A 16,380-nucleotide genomic window follows, 5' to 3' on the forward strand; every position below is an offset into this window, starting at 1 on the left:
TTCACATAAGTTCAGGTGTAGTTACATATACAGGCGTTCATATCAGGAGGTATATATCATAATCAGTATAAAAAATCTCAAATAGGTCTTATATGCAAGCACATGGTGCACAGTAACACATTAAACAAGGTTCCTCGGTTGCACATAAGATAGGGTCTGTTACGCAAAAGTTCCAAATTAGTCACGAATCATAGGTTTATGAGTTAAGCCCAATATAGTCACATAGTTCAGTCAATTTTCTACCAATCAAAATACATGGTCTCACAATTATAGAGTTCATTACTTGGGGTGCTCAACTCAGTCACACAATCACAGAGTCACAATTCCAGTGGTTTAGTCAATGAAGGCAGTAATATAACAAATCACCCCGAGCATAGGTTTAGATGTACATGTGCATGTGCAGAGTTAATCGATCTCCCAACACATATTTCACAAATTTCCCAAATGGAACATATACATTCAATGAATACGGTCTCGATCTTGTGGGTCTAATCAATCTAGATACACATACAGCAGATATGAAAGAATATGCCGACCCGAATCAAATAATATTCCAAGCAAGGATGTACACATGCACTAGTCCAGAACCAGTCAACATATAGGCATTCGTTTATAACAGTATAATTACCTGGGATAACGGTCGCAGTATTCTGAGTGCTTTCTGGGACGAGTGCAATTACTCTATCCTGATTAGCAGTTCCCGCCGCTGGTACGAATCCAGCTGAGACCACGAGTCTATTCACGTTTTGCTCAATCCGGCAACAGTTCCTTACCATGTGGTCCATTTTACCACATCCATAACAAGCCCCAGAAATTCGATAACAAACTCCTCGGTGTTTCTTACCACATTCACTACATGTCGGTGTTGTATTCCCTGTAGAGTTTGAAGTGCGCGATAACCCCGTATTTTGCTTTTTAAATAACCTCTTCTTTGAGAAAAAACCTTGTCTCTTGTTTTTCCATTCAGAAGATCGGTTCACGTTAGCTTTAATCATCAGTGTTCGGTCTAGCACCTCAACGTATTTTGTGACTTCCAACTCATTCACTTGGTGCTCTTGCACTGGTGGTGGCAAAGGTTCTTGCTGTAGCGACAACTGATACTGTTGTCTTAAGATCTTTGCCATTTCTTGTACTGTTCTTTCCAGTCTATCAAGTCGGGCTGTAGAAGAGTCTGTCAACTCGTATGCCCTTACCTTCTCCATGATCTACACAAATTCTTATTAAGCCATGCCAAATAAGAAATGCCCAATACAGAAATAAACACAGATACACATAGGTGCATTCACACATAGGCATGTCATTATATTCTCATTTCACGTATCATCAGGGCACAATTAATCGTATGCAAAACAAACGACTGCATACTTATCAGATACCGCATGCTGAACATTTACTCAGTAATTATATACTCAAATCATATTCCACATAAACACCCATTTGCATAATTGAATGCACATATGCAACTTTTCATGATTCATATGTTCCTGTATGTGCATTATAACAAAACAAACTTGTTGTACACATTAGTGCAACAATTCATATCTCATATAATCGCATGTTCTCATCATCTAATTAAGCTTGCATTATACTTTATACAAAAGAGTCACAAGTATGCACATACTAAAGAGCATATGTATTCAAATAATTTGTAATGCAAGCGAATCACAAACTTGTAACACATAATCGTTCACAATTAGCATTTAAACGTATTCTTGATGCTTTCAGATTCATACTTATTACATGAATGCATCCCAGATCTCTTCTAGACGCTTATTGCTCTTTTGGACAAGTGTGTGAATTATTGACTCGTGCTCTAATACCACTCTGTCATGACTCGAACCCGCCCCCGTGGGTTAAGGACATAACCGGCAAGTAATCATGAGATTACCTATGTCCTCAAACCAAACAAAACGTATTTTAACAGAGTTAACGGGGGCCAAACGGAAGCAATTTAAAACTTCGTCCATAGAGCTGTGCTTACATGGCACGTCATAACAAACCATACATATGTACATTAATAACTCACAATAGAAGTATAGTACCATAAAGTTTTGTACAGACAGGATCATCCAAAACTAAGTCAACCCATGAAAACTATATACAGACATGTTCAAAGACTTCGCCAACATCACAACATAAAACAAAATGACAAAAAGGCAAAGACGAGTCTCGTGCGTGAGAGGCAAGGACTGACTCTTCAAACCTTTGTTGTTCCACACATACTTCACTGGGGCTGGGTTTGGACTTCTCTTGGCTCACCTACAAACACATGAATGAGCATTAGCGATAGCCCAGTGAATAATATCAAATAAAGGAGTTATACAAACGGTATATAGAACAACATGCTTCAAACGGCCTTGGGCCCAATTCATATTTCTATTTAACATATATATATACACAATTTAAGTCAAGTGACTGTGGTTCCAAACATACTGGCCTTTGGCCCATTTATCTTCCATTTGTCAAACTGGCCTTTGGCCCATTTATTCTTTCATTCATGTCAAACTGGCCTTTGGCATTCATGTCAAACTAGCCTCTGGCCCATTCATTCATGTCAAATTGGCCTCTAGCCCACTCATTTGGTATAGCAAACATTGTCCACCAATCGAAACAACGAACTTATAAAACTTACATAGAGGTAAGTAATTGGACAACAACATATCCATCGAATCAACGAACTTATAAAACTTACATAGAAGTAAGCAATTGGACAACAATACATTTCATATATCTTTGTTAAGATATTACTCACGGTGATCGGTTAGTTGGTTTTCTCTGGAGCTCGACCCTACACATCACATAACACATATGGGTCACAACCGATTCAATCCGTTCTTTAATTCACATATTCCTCTCTAAGCTTTATTTTTATCCTTCTAACTCAATTACAATGCTCAATGCATGCCTAAGAGTACTTAGAAGTGAAAGAGAACAGAAAATGAAACACATAATGTCTTTTCAAATTTTCAGAAAACAGGGTCCCCGCTCGAGCGTGGACTTCCCCGCTCGAGCAGACTCTTGAGGCCTGCAAAGTTACTGGTTATGTCGAATTTACGCTCGATCGTGCACTCTGGCGCTCAAGCGGAAGGCCTCTCTACATGGCTCCCCGCTCGAGCGTGAACTTCCCCGCTCGAGCGGACATCCATGTCTGCAAAAATATTGGGAGCACGAATTTCCCGCTCGAGCGTATCTTCCCCCGCTCGAGCGGACATAAAAAATTCTGGGTTTTCCAGAACATATTCTTGAGCTTCAACTTGACGTTCAAAGGTTCCAAATGCATGATTTTGGCTCAAACTTCACATATATATATACCAGCATGGTGTAAACACTAAATTTCAACATTATGAAGCTTAATTCCAAGAATTTCTCACATGCATGTCTCAAATTAACCCAAACTCATCACCAACATATCAAATTCAAACATGCAGCTCACACCTCCATGATCTACACTTGCATGTGAGAGATATTCATTATTCTCAATTTAATTGGTGAGGAGATGATCAAATACATGGATTTCAAACAAGATTCGTCATGGATTACACAATTCATGCTTAAACATGGAAATTTATAGCAATTTCCTACATGCATGCCTCTAATGACTTCAAATACAACAAAATCAACTCAATTTCCTCATAATCAATTTAATCTATGTTCATGACCATTATTCAACCTTGAATTTATAAGATGATAACTTACAATTCATGAATTCACTTACCTAGAGGCTTAATTCTTCCGGTCTATAGCAAATTCTTGAGTTTAATCCTCAAATTCTTCAAAAACTTAAGCCAAACCTTCAATTCCCTACACCATCTCCCTCTAATTCGGCTCTCTCATACTTAAGAGCCCAAATCAGCCAAAATGAATCCAAAAGAGAGAGATTGAGTGTATATGGCCCTTTATATAGCCCCACTAAGTCAATTAATTTAATATTAAATAGTTGGGCACTTAATTGATCGTTCTGAATCTAATTATTTTGATCTGAATAAATTTTCAATCAAATTTCACCGTAGGCTCTAAAAATTATGCCAATCACGATGGCGCAATCAATTTCGGGTTTTGTGGCTGATAAGGCCTTCAATTTAAATTCCAAAGCACATAATCAAACAGATATTCCTACGGTGAACAGATAGAAATTCAAAACCACATATATTCATATAAATGGCACTGAAAATCATATCAAACACATAATCATATGCATAAGGAGGATCAATTAGCATAATACAGAACAGGGGTATCATACATACTGTGACCCTCTGGCGGTAACAATCAATAACTGCCCGGTATGACGATAGCCAGTCCATACCCAAAATAGCATCAAAACCTGACATAGTCATAACTACAAAAGAAATAGAAGCCGGCGGTCGGCGACCTCTATATCGCACCCTCTACACCTTTGTTTCAAAATCAATTCACCCCCAACAGGTGATACTACATAAATAGGAGATGCTAACTGTGCCAACTCCAACACCAAAACAGATGCAAATGCAGCAGATATAAAGGAATGAGATGCACCCGTATCAATCAGCACAATGGCAACCGAGTTGCAAAACAAAAAGGTACCTCTCACAACAGATGGATCCGGTACTAGATCCTGCGCGGTAACAGCATACACACGCCCTGTAGGCCCCTGATCTACCTGCTCACCCCTAGGAGCAAAAGACTGCTGCACAGACTGAGACGATGAAGCCCCCTAATTGGCCCTCGAGGCCTGTACTGACTGTGCTGGCTGAAAACTCTGTGTCTGCCTAAAACCAGACGCACCCGATGTGGCACTCAACTGTGGGCAAAACCTCTTCAAGTGCCCCGCCTGACCACACTGGTAACAAGAGAGCGGCTGGCCTCTGCCCTGACTCTGGTTCTGAGGTCGAGCTGAAGATGAAGCTGCTCTTTGACCTCCTCTCCTCTGCGGGCAGGCTGGAGACTTGTGGCCCAGCTGACCACACTTGTAACATGTAACGTCTCCCTGACTGCCTCTCTCCGAGCCTACACTCTGCACTGGAAAGGTCAATCTAGCAAATGCACCCTGGGACTACTGAGGGTTAGAGCCCTTCTGCCTCCTACCATCTCCCTGACCATCCTGACTCCTCTTGGAGCCCCTCATCCTCTCACCCTCCTTCTGCATCATAATCTCCATATGGGCCGCGGCATCCACAAGGCACCCATATTCCCGGGTCATAGACCCCCTAACTCTCATCTTGAGCCCATGCCTCAACTTCTTCTCAAAGTCTAGACAACGGCGTTCTTCAGACGCCACAAGCTCAGGTGCAAACCTAGATAAACTAGTAAATATGGCCTCAAACTCGACCACTGAAGAACTCAGCTGCTTAAGCTGACAAAACTAATCCCTCAGCTTCTCCCTGACAGCTGGAGATAAGAACTTCTCCTGGAAAGTATCTACAAAGGCCTCTCATGTGCCACCAATACAACCCCTCATGAACTTCCACCACTAACCCGTATCCCCCTTAAGCTGGAAAGATGTCAAGGTCACCTTCAATGTCCCGTCTTTGATGCCAAGCATCTCAAACGACTTAGTCATCTGTTCCAACCACTCATCAGCCTTAAGTGGCTCTTTCGGATCACCGACAAACTTATCCGGATTTGACCGGAAAAACTCCCTCTTTAGAAAAGAAGACCCTGCATCAACAACCTGGGCCGGGACTTGATTCTCAGCTCTGAGAATGCCCATGGATTCCCTCAAAGCTCCTGCTATCTCGCGGGCTAAGGCGCCTATGGCCTGCTGACCTACTGGCTCGGCCACATTGGCTTGACCAACCCCCTCCTGCTGCGCCGGAATCTCATCCGGTATAGGCATCTCCTGCCTACCACACCTACCACCTTGTCCTCGTCCTGACATCCTAATAAAGGTAATGAAGACATTAGCACATTCACAAATGTGCCGAAGCTATAACACTCGCATCCTAATACATTGGACAACTGTAATTCATTCCGCGTAAGCACATAATCACATAAGCACCTACGAATTTTATTTTTGGATAATGATAGTCCCGAGGCGCTATTAGAGTTCCAGTTAGAAACAGCATTGATCAAGTGCTTTTCCAACAAGACTCACAGAAACCCAAGGATCCAATCAACATCCTAGAAACTAAATCTCATACCCAAATAGTCACATAAACATGTCATCAAATAAACACATAATGTCATACATAAGTCTCTAACAAGCGAGACAAACTCATTGTGGTACTAACCACTTCCCATGTACCCAAAGTATTCAAACCCGGTACGCTCTAATACCAAGTTGTAACGCCCTCGAAATAAAACCATAAATCATACAATCTTAACATGCCTAGACATAAGAGAATAAAACATAATTTCATTCATCAGAGTACTCATTACAAAAGTATTACATGTTGACATCAAAAGTAAATGCCCTACGGGCTTACAACTTTCTAAGTCGACACTTGGTTACAAAAAGAGAGTACTAACTCAAAACACAAAATAAGTCCTTGGCTTTATTTATATGTAATGCACAAAAATAAACAAGAGCCTTCAACTCCCACAACCATCCAAGCTAAGACCTCGGAGACGGCATAATACCTGAACTTGAAAAATGGTGTCCCATATAGGGTGAGCCAACGCCTAATAGAGATATGCTAAACATAATATGAGCAATAACTAAAACATTAGCATTCGATAAATGTTTAACTCATATATACCAACTTATAACACATTTCAATTACATGACAAATATGTCCATGTTTCATTCCATTTCCCATTACTTATCCAGTTCTCAATTTATGAATAAGGCTCAGAACCTGGCCAATAATTTAATGAGACTATAACTCATATCAAAACACTTCTATAATTCACAAATGATACACAGATTCGCTGTATCAATAACACATTAAAACACTTCCATACTTCATAAATGATACACAGATTTGCTGTATCAATGGAGTTCATCCTCTATCTCCTCCCAAATAAAATTCGGTTTAGGAGTCCATCCCCTATCTTCCCCTAAATCATGGAGTGCATCCCCTATCTCCTCCCACACAACACAATGTATATAAACACATATCATATGCATGAGCAGTCAATACATAAATTTGATGTATTATTCCAACCGTCATATTTGATGACATAATCAATTGATTAGTTTTAATTCGTCTAATCATCATGCATTGTCTACAACAATCAAGGCTATCCTCCACCGATAGCCCAAAGCAATTTATTTCTAAACAGATAATAAATGCATCAACAGATAATTTGACAACAATTTCATAAGTGAGCGATTAATAAATCCAACTCCACCATTCCCTTTTATAATGAGCCAATTACATTATTTCCAACTCAATTCCATATTTCCATAACATTCTCAAATTAATTATATAAATTAATTCATACAACAATACAACAATGTAGGGCTTTCTCTCCCTTTTTCTCTACAATGACCCAAAGGTCCCATATATCATCAACAACATCAATACCATCATTTTAAGACCCAAGATACACATCTATGAGTCAAAATAACCAAACCCCTCTTTATTCATTTTGAAACCCTAACACCCAAAATTACCTAACTTCAACATTACATCAAAATGACCAATAGTTTATGTCAAAGACCATAAAAATGAGTAGTTATCCCTACCTCAAATTCGGAGCTCAAATGAGAAGATGAAGAAATTTGAAAGTGCTCCAAACCCCAATATTTTCGGATCAAAATGTAGCCCTCAACGAGCTCCACACTTTTTACAAAGGCCTAAGGATAGAAGATCACTCCTACTAGATCAAACCCTAGAGAGAAGTTGGAGTTTTAGAGTGAGGTGCTCTCCAATGGAGGTTTTGAAAAAGTAGGGGAGAGAAAGAAAGTCAAAAAGTGATCCAAAATGTCACTTTTCGAACTGATATAAAAGTCGTCCCGCTCGAGCGTGGAACTCCCCGCTCGAGCGTCAGACACAGGCTCACGCTTGAGCGTGAAAAGAGCCGCTCGAGCATCGATTTCATACTTCCAGAAGTTTTGCAAGCCATGGTCCCCGCTTGAGCGTCAGACTCCCCATTCGAGCGGAGGAACAAAATCGAAAGGGCCCACTCGAGCATCAAAACTCCCGCTCGAGCGTACGATGACCTGCAGAGAAAATACTGGGAGATGAGTATTCACGGCTCAAGCGTCAAAACGCCTGCTCGAGCGGATAAGCAACAACAAAGGGCCCACTCGAGGGTCAAAAGCCCCGCTCGAGCATGAAGGCCAAAATCTGGGCATCAACTTTTGATTTCTAAACACAATCAACATGTTCCAAACCTGCCCAACACAACCCAAGATTCAAATACAAAGAGTAAAGGACGAAAATGAGAATAAGACAACAACATAACCACGGAACCAAGTCCGGAATACAATAAACAAAGGAAGGAAAAACCGGGATCGCTATAGGATGACATCAAACTAGTCAAGTTTACTGAAAGTGATTGGGCTTGTTCATTGGATGACAGAAAAAGTACATCAGGATATTTGTTTTGCCTTGGGGCAAAGGTAATTTCTTGGAGCTCAAAGAAGCAAAAGACTGTTGCCTTATCCTCAGGTGAAGTTGAGTACATTTCAACAACCGATGCAGCATGTGAAGTAGTTTGGCTAAGGAAAATGCTCTCAGATTTGAAACAACCGCAACAGCAGCCAACTATTATTCATTGTAACAATATGTCCGCAATTGCTATGACAAAAAATCCAGTGTTTCATGCACGGACAAAGCACATTGAGTTACGACATCATTTCATCAGAGATTTGGTGAGCAAAGGTGAAATTTGTTTGGAGTTTGTAAGCACTAATGAACAGCTAGCTGACATCCTCACAAAAGATGTTACTTCTGAAAAATTAGAGAAGTTCAAGAAGCAACTGAAAATTACAAATTAAGAGGGGGTGATGAAAGATAATTTGTAATTTCTAAGAAGATAATTTGATGAATATTCTGGAAGTCTACTCTTTGGAAATATCTGCCAAGGAGAATTAATTAGTTCTAAGTGTTGGTTCATCTCCCTAGAGCTTGGAAGAAGGCAAAGGTTAATGAGCAGAATTTTCTGAAGCATTTACTTGCAAGTATAAAATAATGGTGTTGATCTTCCTGCAGTTTAAGCCATCAGAAAGACATCCCAAAGATCTCAAACAATCCTTTGTGTAGCAGCAAAAGGTGTAGCAGTAGAAACAAAGTTGGAAAAGAACCTGGGGCACCATCAACTTTCCGAATCAAATTAGGGGAGTTTATATATATGTTTTTCAAGTATTTTTCTAATCTGTTATTCAGCCCCTTATTTAATGAAAATCTGCAGCACTTCAATATAGTTTTTCACTCTTCCTTTCATCCACAAACTTTTTGATTTATATCTTAATCCATTCACACTTCCGTCAACAAATTCTGCTTCTTCTTCATCATCAATCTTATTTTTCAGATTAAGGTTTTGTCTCGTCTCTGTTTCTTGAATCTTGGTGGCTTTTATATTTTGTGATGGAAAGGGACCCTGGAGGTGGTGGCATTCACTCAGCAAGTTGAGGGAAGATGACTCGCTTGAAGAGCAAAGAGGGCCTAGGATTTAGAGACTTCAAATCTTTCAACAAGGCTTTGCTTGCTCGACAAGGGAGGGGAGGCTAGTTAGATTCCCACATTCTTTCTTTGCAAAGTTTATGAAAGGAATTTATTCCCCCAATTCAAATTTCATGCACGCATCAAAAGGGGCTTGAGCTTCGTGGGCTTGGTCTAGAATTCTTCAAGGTCGAGCGGTGTTGAATAGTGGACTGAGGTGGCAGGTTCACAGTGGTACTTCGATAAAGTTTTGGGAAGACAAATGGCTTCCAAGTGCTCCAGATTTCAAGCTCAAGACTAGAAGGCCTGTTGGGAATTCAGTTGATCGTGTCAGAGATGTTATTGACTCCTCCTTTAAAGTTTGGGATCAATCGAAGCCTAGAGACTTAGTCTCTAAAGAAGAGAGTTGAGGCCTATTTCTTTGATTCCCATATCAATGGAAGATAAAGACGATCAGCTGGTTTGGCACCATAATCTGTAAGGCTCTTACACTGTCAAATCTGGAAATCAGTGTGCTTTGAATCAAGATGCTGCTTCCCTTGGAAATCTACCCTCCCCTTCTTTCTAATGGCCGGATCAGGACTGGAAGTTTATTTGGAGTATTAATATTCCACCGAAGTTAAGGCATTTCTTTTGGAGGTGTGCAATAATTTCTTAGAAACCAAACAAAATCTCCATTCCCGAAGATCCTCATTGACGGACAAATGTCATATCTGTCTTCACAATCCGGAATCTACTGAGCACTTATTGTTTGGGTGTGGATGGTCTAAAGCAGCTTGGTTTGGTAGTGGCTTGGGTCTTCGTATTGAGTACCATTCAATCCAATCCTTTCAGAAGTGGTTCAATGAGATCAGGGAGCGCATGAAGGATGATGAAAGATGTAAGTTGATGTTTTGTCAAGTTGTGTGGCTCTGTTGGAATATTTGGAAGGCCAGAAATGAATTTATCTTCAACCATACCCCAGTGGATCCAGTTTTTGTGGTGACCAAAGCGCAAAGGGATGAGGCAGAATACATTGCAGCTCAGATGTCCTTATCTTCCTCAATTGGTGCTGATTCTGGAAATAGAGTTGAGGAGATGCCTGGGTGGAGACCCCCAGCACCAGGTTTTTTAAAAGTTAACCGTGATGTGGCGGTTAATCTGAGGTCTTCAAGTAGAGCTACTGCGATTGTATTGCGGGATGCTCATGGAAGCCTCGTGAATGGTATGGTTCGTGCGGTAGCTGTTTCTTCAGCAACCCTGTTAGACTTGCTTGTTTGATGGTCATCTCTTTGAACCTGACCATGGTGGAGGTTGATGTTAGGGAAAATATGTGATTTCCTACGTGTAAATCAATCGATGAAAATAAAAATTAATGCGAAAAAATTAAATCAAAAGCAACACAAGAATTTTTACGTGGTTCGTCAATGTGAGGTACGTCCACGGGATCGAAATCCAATTCCACTATCAACCAAATAGTTTCCAAACGATTACAAACGAAACACCAATGGTCTCACAAAATCACCCTCAGGTGAATTCCAAATAATCACAAATAAACAAGAAGAAAGACCTCACTAAATAGATGAACCAAAATCTTCAGAAGCAAAATTGAAAAAGACCCAAAATAATAAACCCAAATCAAATCTATTAAACCAGCCGAATTCGAACCAACCACAAAGTATTTTTCCGAAGCTTGAACAAATCACTCCACCAAACTTAAATGCCATCAAATTGATTGATTAGCCCAAAGCATTGACCAATAGTCAAGAATTGAATTTATCCAGCAAAGTCACCAAAAAAACAAATCAATATTGATAGCACTCCCTCTGTCTCTTAGGCCGAACAAATAACAATATCAATATATGTATATTGTGAATTTAGAATTTTTTTTTTATCAAAACTTTAGTTGTTTCCAAATTGAATTGGGTCTTCATAAAATTAGATATAATATATAAAAATATATTATAACTAATACCAAACCAAATCAAACTCTTTTAATAAATCAATTGGATCCCACACTCCAATAAAGAGGTATACCCAACAGTTGAAGGGGATAACAAGCAGGTTATCCAATTGTCTCTGAAGATGCACCACCATGGGAGTGTAGCACTGTTATTGATGATATTCGGTCCATGGCTAGGCAAAACTGTGTCTTTTAAGTCATATTCTAGGAAAGCTAATGGGGTGGCTCATTGGGTAGCACAAGCCTGTTTGGGGGTTTATCTTCCTTTCAATTGGGTGTCTTTCCCTTCTGTGGCTTTGTTATCAGTTTTGTCCAATTCAATATAATTGGTTCTTTTAGTTCAAAGAAAAAAAAAAAAATTATATTATTTAATAGGGGCTTCTGGTCATAAGTCAATTTCTAAAATTTTTAAGTTATTAGACCAAAACTCTAATATTTTTGAGTCAAAATAATACAATTTGTCCAAAAAGACAATTATCAGTTGAAATTAATATATCTATTAATCAGTTGAAATCAACCTATTTGTCTATCTGTTAAAATGCATCAAATTAATTATTTGTTAAAATGTGACACATGTCACTTATTCAATAACTTATTTATTGAATATCACACATTTATCTACCTCACCACCACCACCACCACCACTTGCTGCCGCCGATCGCCAACGACTTTTCCGGCCAATGTTTTGGTTACTTTTCTGGTATATCCTTATCACCAAACAAAATTTTGCTTTGAATCTAATACCTTATACTACTTTTTGGATGGACTTTTCACCAATTAAATATGTTTAATAAGTAATTTTGATTTATAGTAAAAATTTGAAAATTGTTGAGTTTTATTTTTTTTTTTTTGAGTTAATGAGGAAAAATAGTTGTTCACTTAATTTCATGACCTTTTAGTAGTTAGTGACACCACATAAAATTGTGTCATTACCATACTAGTGTCTGTTTGACAGCTTAATTTTTTTAGACTTCGTTTGTTATTTTATTATATTATCATAATTAGGTCACAATTATTTTATTTAAATCACATCACCTCTATCACATTACTTCAAACTCAACTCATATTTTATGTTTTTTCATAAAAAATCAAAAAGTATACTAATCTAGCACTTCCTAAACAACTCCTTAGTGACTTTTGAAATTTTTATTTTTTTTACAAGGCAAAAAAAATCAATAAAATAATTTTTTATTTAAAGAAATAGTTATGAGAGAAAAAAGTGATTAATTGACATGTATGCCATTTTGATTTTTTGACCTTTGTTTTTTAAATATAATTCTTTGACTTTTTAAAGCCAAAATCATGTGTCAAACCAACCCTTAATATTTTTCACCAACTTGAGATTAAAGATTATTGTTGAGTCATAGTAGGCTTATTTCACTAGACTGATTTTTATTTAATACTTTTTTAGAAGATTTTTCATACAATAATTAAGTTGATTGTCTAATTTATAATCACATCATATTTTAAAAAATAATGTGATTTGATCATGTAATTATAATTACTTGGTCAATTTAATTTCTTAAACACACTGAAAAATGAACAAATTAAATCATTAATGCAGGTTCAGGGTTAAATCCACTAATGCCTAATAGAACACTCTGGGGAAAATCTCAACCCCTAAATAATTTTTTTTTATTTTAATAAAAAATTAGATTAAAATGTCCGCTAAAAATGTTGAATGTACATTGAAATCATACCTTAAAATAATAATAATAATAATAATAATAATTTTTTGGGTAATAAGTTTCCAATTAGGCCAATTGTTGATATTGTGAGAACCTAAATATAAAAATAAAGTAAATAATTAAATAATAATAATTTTAGAAACTTCAAATATTTTACTTGTAAATCTTAAGGTGCAAATCAAATATTACTGAACAATCTTTTAATTAATTTTAAACATAAAATAAATTTATGGTGAAAGTCTTTAATTTAGAAGCAAGATTATTTTTTTTTTTAAATGGAGAAGAGAGTGTAAGTTGAACTCTAGACCACAAAATTAATAAATAAGGCTCTTATCATTTGAGTTGCATATAACTTATATAAACATTTTGTATATTAATTATTTATTTGATCTACACATGCTTTGGGTGTACCCAACCACTAGTATTAAATAAAATACACACAAAACCCTACCTTCTTATTTATTCATCACAGCAGCGTTGAGAGAGAGAGAGAGAGAGAGAGAGAGAGAGAGAGAGAGAGAGAGAGAGAGAGAGAGAGAGTGAGAGAGAGAGAGAGAGAGGAGAGATTTGAGAGAAACTTTTGGCAACATTAGTGGTCAACAACTCTAAAGTATTGTCCTATTTTATTATATCTATATATTGTGATAGTTCATATGTGTAATCTTCTTGTTCTTGGGAAGGAATAGGAGAAACGGGTGTGTTGTTTGGGTGCCAAGTCAGTGATTGGTGATGAGAAATAATGGGTGAAATTATTAATCCAAAAATTCTGTAAAGAACCTCAACCTTTAAAAATCAAGAAACTATATTAAACGAATGAATTTTGAACTGAAATTTTTACAGTAGATTAATTACATATTGAGTTGCATATCAGAATTTTCTCATATTTTTTGGGAGTCAAAATCTATATTAACTACTGCGTTCAAATCTGTCCAGAAAACGAGTTTAAAATAGTAACTTCGGAAATGTCATTCTCTTTGGATATAAATCCAAAAATTATCAAATCAGCGTCATTAGAACCGATTACGAGTCTAGTTTCTTATATTTTTACCTTGTGTTGATTGCTAGTGTATACTAAGAGAACCATTAATTTCTTTAAAGTGCTGCAGAAAATAACCTGTTTGGATATAATTAATTGTAATAATTATTTTGATAAGAAAATCAAGTAAAACCAATTGGGTTTGAAACTTATGATATATTAGTTGATATCTGGAGGGCTTTGAAATTTTTCCACAACGTAGAGTGGGTTTTGTAATTCAAAGTCAGTGAATAGATTGGGAAAACTTGTTTAAAACTCTATTTTATCTTAAAATTACTTTTAATTAAGTTTCGATATGAACCCATATCTTGGGTAATTTTAAACCTTGAAGAACATGAACTTAGGTAATATTTAAGAGTAACGGTGAGTTGCTTTGAGCCGTGTTAGTGCGCTTTAATTTAGGGTTACTTAGTTCTTATTCTTTAGTATTTTTAAATGAGTAGTGACATGTAGTTTTCATATTTGGTTCAAGGCACTAGTTGGACTTTCATACTCTATTCGAGGATTATATTATTTCGTTTTCAGGTGAGTAGTTGCATGCTACATATTTTTATAAATGTTCCCCTACCCTGAATTGTTGAAAAATTGAATTCTTATTTCAGAACTAAACTGTTTTGATAAATTATTATAGTATCATTGGAATTAAATTATTTCTAAAACATGTGTAAATCTGGCATATTGTAAACTATTTCTTATGGTGAACTACCATGTTTTGCAAAATTGAATTGTACTGATTATTAGGACCATCTGTATATTTTGTCTAGGAAAATTCTCCCACTGTGTGGGGTGACTCTGGTCACTAGGGAAAAGATCTGGGTCGGGCAGTGATGACTCTAGTGCTCAACGATTATAAGAAAAAAACCTGGGTTGGGCTAGGTGACCTTCAATCGGATCGTCTTAGAGAAAAAGTCTGGGTTGCCATCCCGAGGATGACTCTTGGTTCAATATTGGATCCAATGGGCTTATTATCTTGAGAACTGTGTGGCATGTTACTTACTATTCCTAGTACCCAGAAAATTATTGGTGTTCATGTTGTAATCTGTTTTAAGTGAAAAATGTCATTTATCATGTTCTTGAGAGACATAAGTATTTTAACTGTTGAACTGTGGAACCTTCTTTTTGAAATAGATTATCTTTATCAAAAGTATATGTCAATCTAGTTTCTGTAATATATATCTTATTTTGGAATTGATCCATGTTTTCAAAACTGTATATACTATCCATGTTGCTACTCATTGAGCTATTAGCTGACTTAGTTGTTTATCATTTCCAGGTGTTAAAAGGAGTTAGAGTGGACTCATGGCGTAGTAGGGACTCAATTGTATAGACCTCTAGGACATTCATTTATTTTGTTTTAGATTGTTATGTCAAGTTTGTGCATATTTATTTTTATTTTTATTGAAGTTCATTTAGGATTATTTTGATATGCAGGCTGTTTATATCCCATAAGTTTGGATGGTATTGATTACGGTTGGTTTTGCCGTTTATAATTGTGGCATGTCACTAGATTGAGTTTTGGTTATTTGTTATTGGACTATTGTATAATTATTCAATGTGTTTATGGATTCGTATTTAGGCTTACGTATGCCTTAGGCTAAAGCCTTGTGGGCCATGGCCGGTCATACACGGGTTATTTTACTCATATAAAATGAATTTTATACTAATTTTTCACTCATGACTCCTGACTCCTAACCAAAAAAAAAAAGAAGGTTACAGTTACAAGAAAATACACAACACATCACAAAAATATATAACAAGATGCATATGGTACACACCCTTCAAAGGGTGTGTATCATAATATTTCCTTTAGATTTTTTTAAATGAAAAATGTTAAGACTAATAATTTTAGAATCACAAATTTACTTATAATAGTTGAGGCTTATATCATTAGATGTGTAAGAAATGAAAAGTTGATACATATCATACCACATCATTATAGGTCAAATTATTAAATTTTTTATGGATTTCAGACATTTTTCTTTTAATAATTTGGTTTTATTTTTTGACTTGAAGATAATGTTTGTTTTAGTAGATTAAAAATAATAATTTCATTTCATTCTATTTAATTCAATGGCATTCCATGGCGTACGTGTTGTGCCTCCACAATACTGTGCAGTCCATTTGGGCCCTTATCCCAAGTGTAATTTTTTTTTTTTAAATAAATCAGTCATATAACAAGTGATTCAT

General features: G+C 36.8%; 1 protein-coding gene across 1 annotated transcript; it reads left to right on the forward strand.

Moving 5' to 3' along the window:
- The first annotated feature begins 8,593 nt into the window (after positions 1-8,593).
- LOC145795740 (uncharacterized) lies at positions 8,594-10,787 on the forward strand. The gene is made up of 2 exons (XM_082880620.1): positions 8,594-8,747; positions 10,303-10,787. Exons 1-2 carry the CDS (start codon positions 8,594-8,596, stop codon positions 10,785-10,787), a joined length of 639 nt encoding a protein of 212 aa, XP_082736746.1.
- Positions 10,788-16,380: the final 5,593 nt, after the last annotated feature.

The sequence above is a fragment of the Camellia sinensis genome, chromosome 7 (genome assembly GCF_055761805.1).
Source record: "Camellia sinensis isolate YWXY chromosome 7, ASM5576180v1, whole genome shotgun sequence".
NCBI classification, from domain to species: Eukaryota; Viridiplantae; Streptophyta; class Magnoliopsida; order Ericales; family Theaceae; genus Camellia; species Camellia sinensis.

Excerpts from the sequence above, each read along its gene's own strand:
- LOC145795740 (XM_082880620.1), top strand. The coding sequence starts at position 8,594 with ATGCTCTCAGATTTGAAACAACCGCAACAGCAGCCAACTATTATTCAT. Across the intron at positions 8,748-10,302 it reads CAGAGATTTGGTGAGCAAAG|CTTGGTTTGGTAGTGGCTTG; the intron begins GTGAAATTTGTT and ends GGTCTAAAGCAG.